We start from the raw sequence: 20,161 nt of genomic DNA, 5'->3' as shown, positions 1-20,161 counted from the left end.
TAAATGTAAAGTCACTACCCAAGAATAAAGTTTGGGGGAACTCCATAGATGAAGAATAAAAACCAGTGTATCTTTCAGATAGGGAAAGAAGAATAGAATAAGAATGATCACTTCAGGGAAACAAACAACCAACACTCATCAATTCAGATACAAGCAATTTCAAGGTAGAGTGAACAAACACGGAGATAAACACTCAAGAAGTGATGTCTGTTTTTAGTGGGTAAAAACCATACTGTTTACCAGAAATTCTACTAGAACCTTGGGAAACAAAGCAAATTAAAACACTCTCTACTCTTAAAGAGCTGTAGGCTAGTCACAGAAGAGACAGTCTCGCACAGGAATCATGTCAGTGTGATGTATCACGTGTTACGGCTCACGCGCACGGTGGTACTATGGGGGTGCATACAAGAGCAGCTCGCCCAGGGAATCAAGGAAGACGTTCTGGAGGAATATGGAGTTAGCCTGGCCAGCTTTAAAGAAAATTCCATGAGATAGGTAATAGTTTGCAAATGAGGTAACTGAAATTTAGAGACATTAAGCAACCTGCCCAAGGTCACACAGCTAATAAGCAGTAGAGCCGACCTGAATCCAAGGAGGACGGCATTAATTCAGAGGACTACCATGCTGCTCCTGGATTTATGACGTAAAGAGAAGAAAAGAAAGGAGTGTTTCCGTAGAGTCCTGTTCTGCTTTCCCGTTTGGGACTCCTCACGATGATCTCCTCCCCACTATAATTTTCAAGATGAGGGACCCAGAACTCCGTGAAAGCATCTTAGAGCACAGAATCTGGCATTTGGAATGACATTCTGTTGTCCTTCCAGAGTTATTTCTCTGGGGTTTCTATAAACTCTGTGGACCACTAGGTCATCATGCAACAGAACTTGGCAGCCCAACCCAGAGTTTGGGGCTTTGGGGAGAAGAAATGTTGACTTAATTCTGGGCTTGGCCACAAACAACGAAAAAGAAACGAGAGGCTCTCTGAACTACTCAGATCACCCACACATCAGTCCCACAGAGAAAGGGTGCTTTTTCATGAAAATGGTTAGAAGGGTCCCACTGGAGATTTTGAGGTGGAAGGAATAGAGTTGCCTTACTGTCTCAGTCTTCCTATGCCCTTGGGTCCACGTCCACATGGAGCTAGACTCCCCCAGAGCTTTGAGCAACAAGGGCATTGCAAGACATTCTCTTTAGGGCCAAGTCCCCACGGAGGTTCCATTTTCCCAAATGGAAGGTGGCACTTCAGAGGATACTCAGCAAGTAACCAAAACTCACCAACTGCCAAAATATGCTTAACATGCTTAGCCCATAACCTCAAAACACCATGGGAAAAAAAAAAAAAGAAATCAACAAAATCAGCATGCTTGGTTCTCTGTGATAAGCAAGATTAAACAGGTGGTGATGATAAACTACGATATCAAAGGAAGGAAGAGTGGAGGAGGCCCGAGCAGTGGCTGTGACACAGTGACAGACACAGGACCTCCCCCTTGTCCCCTGGATCCTCCCCCTCTCAACAAACAGAAGGGCACATGGGAGCAAAGGCTTAGGAGCGCAGATGTATAAGAGCTGACAGATGCGAGTTTGGCAAGTGAGAGGACAGGCAGTGGGGTCAGGCTGGCTGGCCAGGGCCCACCTGGCCTCCCCACTTCACATGCTCAGTGCAACGACGACACAGGGACTTTCCAGCTCAATGTGGATGAGAAATTTGGAATTATTTCCAAGGCCACGTCTTCACTAAGTCAGGGCAGGCGGATCGCAGGTCACGGGAGGCCAATTACAGCTTCACACATACCAAAAGGAAACGGCTCCCAGGATCTGGGTCATATCCTAAAAAGGAAAAAGGCTCTGGGCCTGACCTAAGGGCCCTGTTTTGGAACAGTCACTGCCTGCATAAGCTCCATACATCATCCTGAAAGAAGTATTTTTCCTAACAGGACAACCTGCTCTCAGCTGATGTGCAAGAGCTCTGCCAAAAGCCTTCATTTGTGTCTGTCCGATTCCTGAAGGGATGTGAGGGACGCAGACGACACTGAAGCAGCGGGCCCCCCAGTCCTCTACAGGCAGCTCCTCTTTCCCCTTTCCCTCCTGCAGTGGTAGCCAGCTGCCCAGCACACTGTAGGACTTCAGACAACTGTGAAGGATGTCAGCTAAGAGACTGGAACATCTGAGGGGCTTCTCACCTTCCACCATATTCATGTCTGGTCTGTTTTCCCATTCCTTTTTCCTTTCCTTCTTTATAAGCTTGGGAAAGCTTGAATGAAATCTGAAAGTCTAAAAAGGTCTTTAGGAAAAGGCACAGTAAACTGAGATTGAGGATTGATTCTCATCGTATTTCCCAGGTCTGTAAGTTGAATGGATGCTCGGATTCATTCATCCAACCACACATTATTTACTGAACAGCTACCTCCAGCCCCGCACTGTCTAGGTGCTCGGGTGCACCAGTGGACAATACAGGCAAGATGTCTGCCTAGGGGAGCCTACACTCTGACGGACTATGGGTGTCACCTATCTGCTGGGAGAGACCACTGACCCAGGGTATCAAAAGGTGTCACCGTGGCCATGTTCTAATAAGAGATGGCCCTGTGATTTGAAACGACTGGTACCATTTGAGGAGAAAAGCAGTCTTTGCCATTCTGGAGTACAGAGATTCTCCCTTGAGGTTGCTCTTTCTTACTTCTGTTTCCCTTACCCAGTTACTGGATATTTTTGTTGCGATTTCTTTTTTAAGGAAGATGAACTAAAGTCATTTCGGATGGCCTCCCACACATCCGCCCAAAGCCTTGCCTGTCCACGATCTCGCACAAAAGAAACGCTAAACGGTGAACTTCGTCTGCGCTACAAGGTCTCAAGGAGGTATTAAGGAAGATGAACCCTCCTGAAGAAAGAATTACCGGGCTGGAAGTATAAATAGAAATTCCCGGACCCACTGCAAAATTGGTCAAAGTGACTTTTATGTTGCCTTGTTCATTGGTCTCAGAAACATTCACAAAATCAGCCTGGGAAATTAGCGTACCCCTCCTCACGCAGAACCCCAATCCTTACAAGGCTGTGAGGGGGAATGTGTGCCTTATGTTTTCTCCCTGCTCTTGTTGGAAATGATACAGAAACTGTATTCTCCCACGCTTCCTTGTATACTGGGAAAGATGGATGAAACCATCTGAAGTGGTGGCTAGGCTAACACAGAACCACTGTCCAGCCCACACGTTTCCCTGTGTGGGACAAAGCCTGGGTCTTGCGCCCTGCGCCCTTTTAGAATGTATTCGGCTGCAGTTAAACCCTGGCAACTGGAGCCGGGCTCGTCATAATTAGGAGTCACTGTGGATATTAATCCACCCCTTCCGTCTTGCTTTAAGCTACGGTTCCTATATGTGTTTTTGCTTAGTGGCCTGAAAAGCAGGCAGAGTACGCACCATGCCATGATTCAGTGTCATCTTGGCTAAGAAACCGAAAATAATGGAATTGGTCACCTGCTCAGGGACCTCCTCACTGCTCTAGTCAAGCTGGAGAATGTTCTCTGGTATATGTGAGAGGGTCAGGAGGTCACTCCCAGCCGAGAACCCAATCTAGGGAGGAAAGATTCACTAGGGCTGATAAAAGGCCTTTCTTTGCTTATTAGCTGGTGCCTGGAACTACCAATCTGGGCTCTCTCGCTCTTTAGCCCCTCAGTTCACTGGCCTTAGCAGACTCTGCTTGACTGGGCTCACATTGTTTTAATACCTTCTACAGAGATTTCTCATTTTAAGGGGGCACCAACCACTTTGCAAGCCCTGCAGCTGTCCAAGGAAAGGGATCCTCTTGCTTTGGAGACCAAAGATGTCTAAGCCACTCCTAGGGCAAGGGGACTTTTGCCCTACACACCTACCCTCCGACAGACTCTTCTATGGCTTCCTACTGGTAGGGAACAGGAGTTCACAGAATCTGCTTGTGAAGCGGGTGATGAAGGAATAAAGACAGCTGCCTGTGTCAGGCACTAGGACGGCTATGCTGCACACACAGGCCAGTGCCTGTCACAGCATTCTGACCAATCACCGTTATTACCACTACGACACCGAGGGGCCTGAGTCTCCATGATGTTAAGTAACATGCCCAAAGGTTCAAAGGAGGCAGATCCACGACTAAACCCAGGGCTGTATTACTCCGAAGCTTGGGCCCTTTCCACTAAACCATGCGGGATGGAATTGTTAATTGCCCCTTACTCATGCACAATTTATTCTTCATTTGGGGTAACTGTATTTTTATGTGGGGCACAGAGAAAAGGAGGTTATGTGGATTCAAGGGGAAGCTCTGTTGCTTTGGAGATATTTAATGAACAAAAGTTGGGAAATTCTGTGCTAAATATTATACGACAGAAGCCAAGAAGGGGAAAACCCAACAGGGAACAAATCAGAACAGCACCAGAAAAAACCACCCACATGGGAATAGGGACTCATGCAGACTCGGACAGTCTCAGGAATGCCGAGGGCATGTGCCCTCCCTTCAGCAGGGTACCGAGCAGCCCTCCTCCACCATCCATAACCTTTGCTCTTGATCTGTGTGGTCCCATGAAACTTTCACCCTTAAGTTCGTTTGCTAATGTTAAATTATTCTTCCTGTTATTATTACGGTATGTCCCAAAGGTGCCTTTTTGGCAGATGGAAATCCTGGTACATGTCATATCTGGCCAAGGCAAAAGGGTTTGTTTTAAAGTATATACCCTACTCTTCACTACAAAAATTCTTATCAGTGCATAGTGTAGCTCTCTTGACAATATATTTTTCATGTGTTGTATTATCTCACAGATAAAACTCAACTTGCTCCTTAATAGTCAGCTGGGTCACCCTCCTAACTAGCTACCTCGTGGGTATTGGGAAGTTGTGGGCATGTCTAAAGCACAGGGGTCTGGTTGTCTTTTAGGTCTCAGGAGAGCTGTGCTCCAACGATACTCTCCCTTCCTTGTCTGGCTGCCCACCTTCACGTACCTGAGGGTGAAGTCTCAAAAGGGGCTACCTATTGTGCAATGGGCCTTGAGCAAACTATTTTAACTTATTAGTTTACATATGTGCCTCATAACCCAGGGGATTCTGTATAGTTAAGTATATATAATCTATGAAGTCAATCCAGTTGTGGGGCTGGCCTCCAAAATCCTAAAAGGCAGGTAAAGAGAAGGATGGTTCAACAAGGTAAGCCAAGACCATCTCTTCTCTCCTACTTTTGCCTATTGTTTCTCAATTCTGCCTACAGGCTCTACTTCTGTCCTCCTGAAGGACTTTTTCATGCATCTATCTCCTCTTCACTGGTCCGAAGGTACCCCAACACCAGAGGCTCTGCTAGGGAGGGGAATTATCCCAGTCATCTTTGTGTTTCCGGTGCCTACTGGTATGTCAGTAACATGTTTTGAATAAATGACCAGCACAAGAGTCCTAAACTAGAATATCACCTCACTATAATTTTAAGAAGTTAGTTGAATGTATTACGGTCTCAGTTTCCTCATCTTAATGCAAAAACTTTAAGGCCTCTGTCTCCCAAGTAGCTGGATGCTGTGCAAGGCCCTAAGAACAAATGAGAGATACCACCCTGTGGAAGGGGTAAGTGCGTAAGACAGCAACTCTTCCCTTAGCACCTGAGAAAGAGAAATTCCTATGAAGTTGCCAGTGTCTTAGAAGACCATGCATTAAGGCTCTGAAAAGAGACTATCTCAAAGAATCTGACGTCCGAGAGCGAAGACTGCGCTTCCCAGTGGTCTAGTTGGAGGCAGCAGCTTGCTTACTAGACCAGACCAATAACAACAGGCAGAGGACCACGAATCTGCATGCGAGGCACTCCAAACTGATGTGCTTTTCCCAAGACGCCAGGTTGAAATTCCGATCCTTCCTACTCTCCAGAGCAGAGTGCCTGTGGCACTTCAGTCTAGTGTGTGCGAAGCTGGCTCCGAGGTGGCCTACACGTGGCCAGCTGCTCAGCCGGGAAAGTGATTTTCAACTTCTTGGGGCTCTGCCCATAATCAGACTATCAATAAGGACAAACCCACATCCCCATGAAAGCTTCTCTCAAATAGATTCCCTCTTAAGGATACAAAACCTCATAAACAGCATTCCCTTGGCTAGCTGAAGATACATTTTTGGAAAGGAACTAAAATCCCCCCAGCGATGCCTACAACTACCACTTGATACTCGTAACTACAACAGTTACACCTTTCTTTTCATCTGTTTGAAAATCTACGGAGACCTGGCCTAGAAAAAGAAACAGTAGTGCCTGGGGACAGAGGCCCTAGAAGGCTGATGGAATAGGAAGGAGCACAATGATCCGGACTCAGAGAGCCCCTGCTAATGACTGATGTACCCTGGTCAGCCACAAAATGCCCATCCGTGCACTGAATCCAAGAAGAAATCAGACACCTTCTCCTGCAAATGGGTCATGACATAGCACTGAGGCCCATGGAGGCAGGGGTTGTGGGTCAAAGCAGCATAGTTGCAGACAGTGTCCCAGGATCACTTGTAACCCTTGCTCTAAGATAAGGCTAACTGACTCCTGCTCAGTCCTGACTTTTGGGTTAGGTGTGAAAAATTTAGCTTAACGTAAACCCTATCTAGGATTGTTTTTACTTTCGTTGCTATAGTGAAGAGCCCCCAGGGTATCATGGAGTTAGTAGGTGACTTCACATCCCATCCACGCAGGCTGAGAATAAAAGCAATGCCAAATTTAGCCAAGTACTTGCACAGACTTAACAATGCTTCAAAAAACCTGGCATTCGGTCCAGTCAACTCCCCCTAGCCCATTCTTTTTCTTTTTTTTCTTTTAATTTTTTAAAAAAATTATGTTAGTCATCATACAGTACATCCCTGGTTTCTGATGTAAAGTTCGATGATTCATTAGTTGCGTATAACACCCAGTGCACCATGCAATACGTGGCCTCCTTACTACCCATCACCAGTCTATCCCATTCCCCCACCGCCCTCCCCTCTGAAGCCCTCAGTTTGTTTCTCAGAGTCCATAGTCTCTCACGCTTCATTCCCCATTCTGTTGAAGACTAGAGAGAGCCAAGCCCTTCTTACTGTTCTGTTCCCCTAAACCTCTGCTGGTTAGAACACATCCTGATGGACCTTCTTGTGCTAACCCCAAAGGATGCACAAACCAGAGCAGGAGACCATCAGTCAGTCAGAGAGCAGAAACAGTCCTAATTCACTTTCTCACTCCTATTACTCCAGAATTTTCTGGAATCCCTAACAATGATAATATTTGATATTCCTGTAATGCTTTTAAATAAACAAGTTTCCATACATTTTAGCATATTTGCTCTTAACAACAACCTTATGAAGTAGACAGAAGGGGGTTGCATTTTTTTCACTTTATAATTTCATAAGTTAGGGAAACGGAGGCTCAGAGAGGTTAATGACCAAAGATGACAAGGATAACAGACTGCAGACTTGGACCTCAAAATAGCATCTTCTGTTTTTGAGAACTCTGCCTATCCCACTTAGAGCCAGCCCAATGCTCTGAGGCTATGGTCTCCACAGAAGGATGAGTACATTCTGAGGGTGGAGGGACAAGTAATTCATTGGGGTACAGAAGAAAAACACTAGATCTTCATTCTTAATTTGTTTTTTACCCTGCTTTCTAAAATGTTTTGTAAATGTCCGATAGCACATGCAATATTAGTAGGGTACCCGCATGTAAATAAGTACACTGTTGGGACGTAGGTGCCCATGATTTTCACGGGGGGAGGCAGAAAGGTTTAGAGGCACTCCTGTAAGGCTCCGCCATGGTTCTGTATCACTTTCATTATTCTCACTCACTCTCTTTCCTGATCTCCTACCGGAAACAATAAAATTGACGTTAGCTGTATGTCAATGTCACACCCTTTCTTCTTTTGGGGTGACTTTTTTCTTCAATGGTGATTTAGCAATGGGTGGAGACAGCTTTGGTCATCACATCCTCAGGAAGGGACATCTAATGGGTAGAGGCCAGGGATACCGCCAAATATCCTACAATGCACAGGACAGCCCCCCACAACAAAGAATTATCCAGCCCAAAATGTCAACACTGATGAGCTTGAGAAGCACTGGCCTAGAAGTTATATCAAAATATCCCTACTCTTTCACCAACAGGCCAACCAATTCACCAAATATTCTGACTGTGGCTTGACTGGACGGGGTGCATGAAGAACACAGACTAGGGAGCTCATGAGTCTTTGTGTCTGCTGCCAAGGCAGGACATCATGACCAATGGGAGTGTGATATATGAAGGACCAATTGAGAACCACCATGCTGAGCAGACAGCTCTTGGCATGCTGCCCACAAAGAGGGAATCTCGGGAAGATGTTCGGATGCTGAGTGAGGAGCTAGCTGCAATGGCATACACTGAGCACAGGTACCATAAGTCACCGCATGAGACTTCTGGACTCTTCATCCTATGGTACAACTCCACTTACAAGCTGACCCTGATCACCCTTGGCAATGCCACTCAAGGACAACCTACGCATACCCCCACACCCCCACACTTGGCTTGGGTGTGAGTCCTACTATTAGACCAAAGTAGGAATTAAAGGAGACCAAAGAATGCATTTGATTAACTTCTCCTTTCACCCACCTCTTCCCAGCTGGATACAGCAGCCTGCTGATAGCTGGAATAGCCCTGTGACACATTACGGGCGGACCTCTCACTAAACCAAGGGAAAAAACTAGACTTGGAGACACAACATGGAAAAACCCACCTTCTTTCTCTTTTTTCCCGCTTACCAAAAACACCCTATCTACGAGCTCTAAGGGCTCCCTGTCCTGGCATGACTTTCCAAAGCTGTGTCTACACATGCTCAGGAGATTTCCTGAAATCATTTCTGCACCTAAACCAAATTTTATCCAATAGGGCAAAACCAAAACAGCTTACCCGGAATGATATGCACATTTAGCTCAAAGACTCAAAGTCAGTCATTTTACATGTGAATTGAGTCCAAAGTAGCCCAAACTTGGATAGGTAAGAACTTCCATGTTTCTCTCTGATGTCACAGGTGACTCTGCTTGAACTGTCAGTACAAAAAGAGGCATAAAATCATGTCTCTCTTCCCTCATACCCAAACTCTACCCAGGGCCAGGGCAGGTAATTTCCTACAAGGACTGTGAATGACAGTTATAAAAGCAGTAAGAGAATGAACATGTCGGTCAGCTCAACCACCATGGGGCCTTTTTAAAAAGTACAATAAAATGAGGTAGCAGAGACAGAGGATAAGCTGAAAGATTTATAAGTTAAACACTGGGGCCCAGAGAACAAAAATAAACATCCCCCCCGAACAGAATCCCATTCTCCTCTAGGTTGCTGGCAGGGTATGTTACATTTGGAGGGAAACATTCTAGCTTTGGGCTTATTCTTAATAACGCAGCTTTAGGCTTGATTTTATTATAATGAGCAATGAGAGCTGACATAGGGAAAACGAAGAGGGAGTCCATTTCATATTACTTACAGTCGATTGAGTGATTATTATCTCTTCCTCAATTTCTTTTGATGACTTTCCCCTCTCACACATCAGTGATGAAATCTTTTTCTCCTTAATCTAGTATCTTTTTTTTTAAAGACTGTATCTATTTATTTGAGAGAGAGAGAGAGAGCGCGCGAGCGCAGGCAGGGTGGGGGGGTGCAGAGGGAGAAGGACAAGCAGACTCCACGCTGAGCACAGAGCCCCATGTGGGGCCCGATCCCACGACCCTGAGATCACAACCTGAGCAGAAATCAAGAGTCGGACACTCAACTGACTGAGCCACCAGGTGCCCCTAACCTAGTATCTTTCCAAAGGCATATTCATAGCCCTGGGATCACTGCCCAGGAAACTGGGCGGTATATGTTTCTCAGAAATAATCAAATGCATATTCATTGATTTATTCAGGGCATTCACCATGTTCAAAAAAGTCTTATTTGTGGAGCTAAACATAGTGTTCTTTCCTCTTACCAAGTACTGACAGGTGGAGATTACAGAGCAGATGAAGGGCAGCTGTATGGTACGGTGTGTGAACAATGCTCTCATATCTCCTGTATGATTCTATCCTGACTCTGCATTGATTAGTTATGTGGCCTTGATCAAGTTTGCTTGACTTCTGTGTGCCTATCTCCTCATCTGTAATACGACACTTCCCTCACAAGCTACTGTGCAGATTACATGAGGGCTACACGTAAAGCTCCTAGACAAGGCCTAGGACATAGGAATGCTATGTTAGTAACTAGTTATTATCACTGCTGTGTGTCTTCCTACATTATTTTCTATGAGTTAGTACAATAAAGACTACGATGTAAATTAACCAGTCTTAATCACATGGGGGAAACGACAGGAGTTAGCATACTTTGAGTTTTAATCTCTATTTTTATTTGAGGAAAAGACTTCAGCAGAGGAGGGGGCTCCCTTGATTATAAATATAGACAAGCCATTGGCACAGTATTTCCGGCAGCATGGAGAATGGTTGCCAGCTCTCGGCAAGACAGCAAAGCCTTTAAGACCTTGGCTATAACTCCTGTAGCCATCAAGTCCGTTACCATACCCCAGACACCGAGTGCCACCTACTTCTCTGAGGTTACAAAGCCCTGCACTGAGATTTAGGCAGCCCTGTAGCCACCTTCCCTGTGTCCTAATATTACTAGGCTTTCCTACCAATGCTAATTCCCCAAGAAAGGTGAAGCAGCTAAAAGACAGGCAAACAGCTGGTTTAGGGTAATTTACATTAGACTAAACTTTAGGAGAGAATATATACTTTTTTTTTTTAAGATTTATTTATTTATTTGACAGAGAGCTAGAGAGAGTGAGCGAGAGAGCGAGCATGAGCAGGGTGGGCGGCAGGGGAGAGGGACAGAGCATCTCAAGCACACTCCATGCTAAGCGTGGAGCCTAACATAGGGCTTGAACTTACGACCATGTGATCATGACCTGACCTAAGCCGCAACCAAGAGTCGGATGCTTAACTGAGTCACCCAGGTGCACCAAGAATATTTACTTTTAAAAGAAGAACCTACTAGCTCAAATATGTCTCTTGTGTAAAATGGTGGGAGGGATTTTACAGGTGCTCTCTCTAACCTGATCGTTCTAGATCTTGACTTAGTTCCAGAAAATAGGGAAATAAGAATAAATAAGCTGTTATAGCCCTATTATAATCAGTATCAGCTATTCTTTGGTTAAGGGGTTGAACTCAGTCCAAGAAACCCACTGTGGCTTAGCTTTTGGAGATAAACTCTTCTCTCTAAGGTTCCAAATAGAGTCTACACTTTTTAGTGTCAGGTTTTACCTCTGAGCAGCTACTAAATGTCAAGAGGATTACCATCCTTGGAATTTACTTTCATAGTATTCCTGGTTTTATTAACCTTGAAGGAACATGAGAATGGAAGGAAAACATTTATTTAGGTCTTGCCAGTGAAACAGCTCCGGTTTTGTCCTGTTTGTCAAGGAAACCAAAATTCACAGGTCCTGAGTTCTTCTGGCGCCTGTAGGTCCTTGCCTGGTGGTAGTGGCAGTCTTTAGTAACTGAACTTGGGGTCCTTACCCTTTTAACTGGGTTCAGCTTTTTCAGGGAGGTGGCTCTGATAGAGGCCCAGGAACACTAGGACACAGGGTACAGGGAAGGCAGCTTTTGAACCTTAAAAGAAGCAGGAGGCCCCGGGTGTAAAGTTCTTCTGGTGACAGGGTGACTTACTATGAAATAATTACAAAAGACGTACAATCCCAGGCAAGGACTTAACGAAATAAGACTACGCTACAAAATAACAGTGATAAAATGGCAATAATCCTGGTATTTTACAAAAGTACGAATAAGGAATTCAATCACTTAATTGGCACACTTGGAATATTTTCGTGTGATTAATGCACAATCACAACAAGCTGGGTAAGAAAGCAAGAACAGAGGTGAAGGAAACATAAGAGGCCAATAGAAATTGACTCAATTTTAAGAATTTTTCTAGTAATTCTCCTAGCATGGCCCCCAGAGACTCTGTTCCGTAGCCAGGCAGAGCTGGGGCCCTGGACTCCCTTTCTGTTGAAATGTGTTCCCTAAACTCCCCCTTTCATGCTAATGAGGAGCCTCTGAGGGCTAGGAGTCTTCTTCACATTTTTGGAGCCCTCTGACTATACTTGTGCATACAAGTTGGGAGGAAAAGAACAACATCAAAGGCAAGGTCGAGCTTAGTTAGCTTGAGTTAGGGTTTGGGTGTTGGCAGTGACTCAATCTTTTGCCCATTGTCCTTCTTGAAGACCCATAAAACTGCCTCAGAAATATTCAAAATGTTTAAACTATGCAAAGCTATCTGGGAGTTGACCCACAGGAAGTAAAAAAGGAAATGGTGCTCATGTGCCTGGTGAAACCTGGAAGTAATTGAAGGAGAGTCACATGCTGGAGCCCTGCCTGTCTTCTCAGGCGTATGGAAGGTGTTTCTGTGCAAAAGCGTACCCCCTCCAGAACGTATGTGTTGAAGAGACAAGGAGCAATTGTGAAGAAAGAGGCATCAGCAGCCAACACACACAGCTGAGAATTGTGGGCAGTGACGAGAGAGAGAGAGAGAGAAGGAGAGAGGAACACAGCAACCCTATGGCTTAACCTAGACAGGGAGCGCCAATTTGACGTCCCTCCCCCTCATTTCATTATGACTAATCTACTTGTTGGCACTTGCTGGGTGTTTGGCTGGATCTGAGTTCCAAGGTAAGGACTGGTTTTGGAGTCTTGATAAGGTTTTGAAGCTTTGTGAGGATTCTTTCTGAAATCTCTGCCTGGCTGTTATGTTTAAGACAGCCCTACGTGGGCATTTTTCTTCTATTTGTACTTCATGGGGGTCACTTGTAGGACCTTGATCCTACACGGCGTTACCTTGCCCTATTTTTCAGTATGAAAATAGAGAATGGCCCATTTTCATTGCCGGTACTGCTTCCACGTCTACACCACAGGACTCTCCTAGGGAGTATCTGAATTAGGGACATCTCCAGGGAATTTATGGACAAGAGAGAGAGAGAGAGAGAGAGAATGGATTTCAAGAAGTTTCAGAAAGAATCCCAAAGGGTTTTGTCCCAAAGGACAAAGGGAATTGTCCAGGGTCTTCACAATGGGTGGCACAGAATCACGTCAGCTGTCACCACCTTCCTGTTAGATGCTTCAGTACTGTTCTAAGCAATCCTGGCTCTCCTCCCCTTTATTACTGGGGGATGGGAAAGACAACAGAAGCAAAGATCTAAAATTTGAAAATTATATACGTATATCTATCCTTATCGATTCTTAGTCAATTTATTCACTATCGCTTACTGCATCCCCCACAGCATTCCCCAAATCCCAATTCTTTTTCTCCCAGCCTTTTGCAGGCACCAGGATATTGACGGATTTATTTCAAGGAAGGGGGAGCAACAGACTAGAGACTTGGGGAGGTGGTGGGAATGAGTACTCAAACTCTCTGCTGGGATAAATTCTGGACCAGCAATGCTCTAAGGATTAAAATGGTACAGTGTTCTGACAGAGCAGAAAGCTATGTAAGGATGCAGACCCTCCTTGACAGGGGAGTCTGGTAATCTAGGATGCCAAGAGAACCCAGCACTCTGCTTCTCTATTCTGTGGGTAAGCCTGAGAACTCTGAGTCCTAAGTGGGCTGCTTCTGAGTAGAGCCTTTTTAACAACAGACACCTGATTTCCTAGAGCCACTGGGAGCAGAGTTGGTGCTGAGTGCTCCCGCACCAGGTGCTCTCTTTTGGCCCAATTTAGCACCAAAGCTTGACGGTGCCACTGTGGTCAGCGTGCCTACACGGCATAAGAGGCCACCACTGCTAAGGTCACAGCAGCGTGTGTGAGAAGGCAACAGGCTCATCTGTCCTGGCTTGAGGGTGAGTGGCCAAGCAGAACTGGATATCCTAGCTCAGCATCCAGGTCACAGCAAAGACAGCATGAAAGAGACATCAGCTGGAGAGAACAGAACAAGAACCTTCAGTGTCACCAGGAGCAAGGTCACTGTGCCTTAGGCAAAAGCCGCAAAGCAGAGGAGAGAAACATAACTGCTCTCATTTCCCCAGAGCAGCCTGCCAGAGTCAGGAACAGGAATGGCAGGCATCTGGGTCCATGTCCCCATGGCAGATATGGGCTCCGTGTGAATTTCTATCCCACCATCTGCTCTAGCCCTCAAGTCCCTCTCGCTGGCTGACTGGATGTGGGGCACAGGTGACGCCTTTCCGCTCTTTTCTATCTGCAGCTGCTACAGAACAAAATGTCTTCTACCACACCAACCCCCATGAACAGAGGCCCTTCTGTTAAGGACAATCTGTATTTTGGGTATAACAACCCATTTCCCCATTTTAATACATCCACACTCTCTCCTGACCCCACCCCAGAAGCCACAGTCCTGAGGCACAATGGCTTCAGGCCCACTCTTGAGACCTGCCTAAGCTAACCCCGTTCCCACCCACCAAACAGGAAATAGGGAAGGAAAAGAAAAACTCAGAAACCTGAAGATTGTTTGGAATTTATTCTCTTAAATAAGAATGGTAACATTTGTTAAAAAAAATTAAAAGCACAACACCTTAGTTTCACAGTAACGGCAAAAACAAAGTTACACAATTAAATTAAAAAACTCACAAAGAAACACACCAAAAACTCACAGCACAGGTTAAAAACAAGGGCAAAAGTAAAGGCTTTAGGGAAGGCCAGAAGCGGACAGGTGATGCGTTCCTTGGCACAGCGCGTCCTCCCCTGCTATGGCATCTTTGTACCACCGCGGTGGGAAACTGGCTGGCTGCCACCACCCTCACCTCTACTCTTACCTCCATCCCAAACTGAATGGCCCAGGAAAATGGGAACCCCTTAATCCACTGGTCAGGCCTTCAAGGCCATGCTGAGGCCCATTTAGGAGGGACTAAGAACGGCCCTACAGAGACACACCAAACACCAGGAGACAGAAGAAAGCTGGAGTAACTAACCCAGTGTGACTGATACACATGCCTGGAAGCAAACCAGAGGGAAGGGTGGAGGGTCCTGCCTCTCTGTGGCAGTCTGCAAGCAACAGAACCCCTGTTTTCCTAGTCTGCTCCTCAATCAACTTTCTGAGGTCGGGGGCTGTGTACTGCTCATCTTCTGAAATCCCCGCCCCCCCCACCCCCAAAGTCTCCACCTCCACACGTGTGCTGGCCTGCTCTGTTCCCTCCAAACTGTGACCAGAACTCGAAGCCAGGCCAGCGGCATGGTTCCCCACTGGAAAAGCTCCCATGGTTTCCAGAACCAAGGAACAAGAAGCTTCAGAAACAGCTTCGTTATTATGGTTATAATTATTTAGGACACGATATATAAATATCTACTTGTATATATGAAATTACACCTATATAAATATACATGTGTATATGTATAAATATTTACCATCGAACTATGACTTTTTTTTTTTTTCTTCGAACTACGACTCTTGGGGGAGTTAAGCTGGATGCACAATTCTCTTTGCTCTACTAAGAGGTTTTCCAGAAATGCCTGAAAGGGAAGAGGGGTTGGGAAGCAGTGAGATTTTCTAACTTCGTCCTGACAGGCAGGAACCCCAGGACTGCAAGGAATTCCTTGTATCGCGTGGCTATTCTGGCCCATTTAGCACCTGAACTATAGAACTTAATGGTGACCATGCAAGGTTGTCTAGGGACAGGGAGCAGGCGCCTGCCTCTTGTTAACTGCTAGGTGGCTTTTAAAGTTAAGACTGTCTTTTCCATCCCATCTCTGTTGCCTGGACTACAAGAAAAGCTCTTTCTTCTCTTCTCTTATGATTTCCCATAACTTTTATGCTTCATTTTTGATTATCCTCTATATGAAATGTAAAGAGGATTCTTCTAAGCAAAGAAAGGATCTAAAAACCTGCAACTGACGGTCTTCTGTCCAAGGAGAAAGTATCTCATCTGGGGTTTTTCTTTCTCTACCTGTTGTTGTCCCAACTTTTCTTAAAGTCAGGGCAGGTACTAGGAGGCCAGGGTAGATAATCTGTGCCAGGTCCACTAATCTGTAGCAGTAAGTATAAGAAGCTTGGAAACAAGGCATTTACAGATTTTGGGAACAGAAAAGAGGGTTTCTGTATTAAAAGCACATTATAAACAACAGTACTGTAAACAACATCGTCCTCCAAACACTAAATTAGCAGCAGTTACAGATTAGGTTAGCAGAGAGAGACAACACTGCAAAGCAGGCCTGGAGTAGGTTCTTTCAACTTATGAGTTGTTTGGTGTTTTGGCAACAGCAGTAATTTTGGCACAAGGGGAAAGAGGGCACTGCCACAAATACAGAGGTGGCACAGAGCAAACACACAGTAGGGTTAAGTGCAGCTACGGCCATAGCTTTTTCAGCTCTGCCTTCTGGGAGATATGGGTATAGGAGGATGGCTTATTTATACACAGTGAAATCAAGTTCACTCATTTACAGCTTCTTCTTGTCTAGAGTGCAGGAGAGGACATGTTCCATGGATCTGGGTTAATGACTGCTATCAAGGACACATATTCTGGAACCCTGAAATACCTGAGCTTTTCTGAAGCTTTTCAAAAGGAAATTCCAGTTAACGATTCAAAGCTTTAGTTTGGGATTTAAAGAAGACATCCCTACCAAAAGGAAAAAAAAAGAAATATACTTCATGCCAACTATAAAATACCACCCATAATTCTGTTCCTTTTCTATAGAGGCTAGCAAGAATTAAGACACCTCATGGGGAAGTGCTGGAGCTTTGGGGCATGTTCAGACTCAGGGCTGTCATTTTCAAAAGCTCAAGTCCCCAGAGGCAGATGTTAACTGAACCCCATTAGCCCTAAGCCGCCTTAAAGTATGGGGGGTGGGCACTGTCTGCCTCATTCCTATTAGGAACTCAAGCAGGGATTCTTTTGGGATGCACACCTTGAACCCCTTGTGCTCGAATAGGCAAGTCACCTTCAGAATCATGACCCACAGGAGCTGAGACATCCTCAGGGATTTGATTCTTTCTTGGCTGAGTCTTTAACTACATTGTTAAACTCTTCTCTCCTTGCTCTGTAGAATATTCTTCTCCTTCTCTAAGGAAAGTTTAAATCCATTAGGCCTTCAAACTCGACAGTAAGAATGGCAAACTGAACCACATGGGGAAGTGAACAAACTCGGCTTGCTCACAAATGACCTGAACTTCATGTGTTTAAATTTTAAAAAAGAATATTCTGTCCTTGATACCCAAAGAGAAAGCTTCATTTCTCTGAGTTTTTTTTACTGAGTAGCCAAGTTCCTTGGGAAATCCATCTCTGCTGGAACAAGGCCCAGACTGATGAGGGGTGCTCTCACCTGGTCAAATGCGCACTCTAGACCCCAGATCCGAAGTCTCTGTCTAGATCCCTTTGCTGACTTTTTGCTACCAGCACTTTCCCCTGGTGCTCTGAAAGTGTCAACTACGAAAGGCTGCCAGCATTTCACGGGAAAGAAGAGTATAAAGAGTTTCGAAGCTATAGGTTTCAAAGTCATTCGTGGCTTAAACATTGCTATAAAACGTTGGTCCAATTCGCAGAGCACTTAAAAAGCTTCCCTGGATTTTAATAAGGGCGCACACAGAAGCAGAAGCCGAATTCACCTAGCTCAGCTGGGGTTTGCTGGGTCTTAGCCTCCAAAGCACTGCCCTCTCTGGGCACATTCTCCCTTTCTCTAATTCTTAAGCACAGGGAAAGAAGCAACTTTGAAAACCTCTCATTTGAAAGTGGAGTGGATAATTCTTCTCTTTTCCCACTACGGAAATTTCACTACCAACTCCTTCTCCACAGTTTCTAGCATTAGCTGATAATCTTTAGTTGTTATATGATAATTTTGATGAGTTTGTAAATGGCTGCTTGAGATCTATCTGCTGTGAAAGACAGAAAAAGTGTGAGGAGCAGAAACATGGCCCTGTTGACCTCCTCTCTCACCTACACAATGACCCTGGGTTGGGTTGTATACAGTCTGCGGCTGCACTGGGGGTACTGGGACCACGAGCAGTTTGTGGAACTGGGGACACACATCTCACAGGCTGGCTTGACGCGGAGCAGAGGCATTTTAAGGAAAAAACTACAATTCTTCACAACAAACTTAACGTCCATGAGCCCATGAGCTAAAAACCAGAATAAATGTGTTTTCAGAGGTAGGGATAGTGTCATTCACTTCCTGACACAAGGAAATGATTTGTGGAAATGGAAGAAATTAGGGTTTGGTCCTCATTAGAAGTTCAAATGCCCCAAAGTGATTAGGACAGGGCATGACCTATAGCGGTTACACGTCAAACAGAAGAGCAGTGTCGGCTTACATAGATACCTAAATAGGGAGTCGGATGCAAGAATGTCAAGTTTAGGTGAACATAAATCCAGCTCATGGGGCCTTATTACAATTCCATGCTGTCTGAAGAGTCCAAAACAAGAACGCCCTGTGACTCTGGAAAGCAGCCTGTTCTGAATTCCTGTTTACCTGGACGGCGCCTGCACCAACCACCCCAGTGTGTCTTCTGGGTGTGCGCAGGCTCCAGGCTCCAGCAACAAGACTCTGAGATTTTGAATAGACGTTACTGAAGCTCAGGTGATACCGCTTACCAGATGGCGCCCCTACTGGCTCACGGTCTGCCAGTGAAACTCCCCTCTGATTTGTACCAGCACCTCCGACAGGCCATAGAGAAAGGGGACTCCAAATGCAAGCAGCTGGCACATGAAAAAGGAGTCCAAAGGGTTTTGGGCCACTTGATGCCCAATCGAAGAAATGTTGCTTTGGAGGTGCTGGCTCATCCCCTTGGCCTTGTCACAGAGGCCGAGAGAGTGACGGACCACCCAGCCAAACAAGGAAGTGAGGCTACCTGGAGTTCTCTCAGCAGGGCTGGCGACGGCGCTGGCCCGTCCGTTTGTGTCCACAGGGGGGCCATCCTGCAGGGCTTCTCTGGCTTCCTAGGAAAGTCCGCAAGAAGAAGAGTGACTGACCGAAGCACTCAAATCTCAGAAGGCAAGGGCCCCTGTCTGGCTAGTTCGCTGCTCTCACCAGTCAACCCAGACTGCATTCCTCACGCAGTCATTATTCCTTTAAAAATCCAGGACATAGTTCATGGGGAAATCACCAGGAGTCAAAAATTTAGGTCCACCTTGGAATACCTTTCCTTTCCCCACAAGTCCCCCTGCAGTCAAACAAAAGCCTCTCCAGGACACGTTAGTAAGCCTGCGTGCTGACAAGGTAATGTCCTGTAGTGAAGGGAACACCCGGTTCACCTTGACAAAGACAAGTGGAGGAGTTACCTTCATTTAAAAAAAAAAAAAAAAAAAGTAAAAAGGGTACTTAGATAAGAAATTCACAGAATAAAGAAAGTTAAAGGAATTGACAAGCAGAGCAGATTATTTACAGCCAAGTTCCTTTGCAGGGTGTCCTTCTCTCAGAAATATGCTTATTTACAATGACTAAAGTCTTCTTTAATATAAACAGAAGGGTCTAACATAGTCTCTCAAATCCAACTCGGGGTGAATGGAACATTAGCTTAGTGAAATGCAATATCAAGATTATACTTGAAAAGTTGGTTTCCTCCCCAATTGAACTATGACCGTCTCTCAGGCCCCTCCCATACACAAGAAAGGCAATTCAGTGGCCATTTAGAGGACCCGGCCAACCACACCCTCACCTGTCACCATGCTAAAATGTACCTGCTGCTTCTCCCCCACTTACAGATGGATCACCATTACCTTTCCAGAGAGAGGAGCCACTGCCGGTCTCTTCCTCTGTGCGGAGCCGGAGAGTCGGTAACAGTAGTGTGGTTTGCAGTAGAATTTACCTGCAGGCAGCAAGAGGCAGGGGAAAAGGAAGTGAGTGAGACCCTTAATTCTGAACTTGACTCCTTGGTCTTCACACACTCCTGTCTATCTCCTCTAGCCACTGGGCACTGTTACCACTGCCCAGGCTTCTTGTACAGGAAGGCCAAGCCCTCCCTATAAACTTTGATTTCAGCCCTCCTCTCCCCTTAGCCCGAAGGGGGAGGGGGTTTCTTTTAGATATGTGAAGGCCATTGAGCCATCACCCAATCAGTGCCCAGAGCAAAGCTGTGAAGCTTGCATGGCAGGGCCAGTGAACAAAGTGGCAGTGTGCGCAGAACAAAGATGTGGTCACATGGGAAGCTGGGAGTAGCATTTCTGGGGAAACCAAGAATGAACATAAGCACAGGGTGGAGGCGAGAAGGCTGCAGGGAGTGGGGCAGCATTGAGCACTGGCTCTGACAGCACCCCCTC

At 45.7% G+C, this 20,161-nt stretch overlaps 1 protein-coding gene across 24 annotated transcripts in view; it reads right to left on the bottom strand.

The window, feature by feature from the left end:
* The window catches only part of MICAL3 (microtubule associated monooxygenase, calponin and LIM domain containing 3), a 199,947-nt gene that overhangs the window by 54,401 nt on the left and 125,385 nt on the right, over positions 1-20,161 (bottom strand). For all 24 annotated transcript variants that reach the window (XM_087855444.1, XM_087855464.1, XM_087855447.1 and 21 more), the window contains 2 exons: positions 19,622-19,710; positions 18,754-18,841 (listed from right to left, as the gene is read on the bottom strand). In XM_087855444.1, the coding sequence (XP_087711570.1) occupies positions 18,754-18,841; positions 19,622-19,710 (177 nt within the window). The remainder of the gene's footprint in view (positions 1-18,753; positions 18,842-19,621; positions 19,711-20,161) is intronic.

This window comes from Ursus americanus, chromosome 25 (assembly GCF_024610735.1).
Source record: "Ursus americanus isolate L20-20 chromosome 25, mUrsAme1.1.p, whole genome shotgun sequence".
In the NCBI taxonomy this organism is placed as follows: Eukaryota; Metazoa; Chordata; class Mammalia; order Carnivora; family Ursidae; genus Ursus; species Ursus americanus.
Note: the sequence above shows the minus strand (reverse complement) of the source record. Positions and strands in the feature narration are given on the sequence as shown.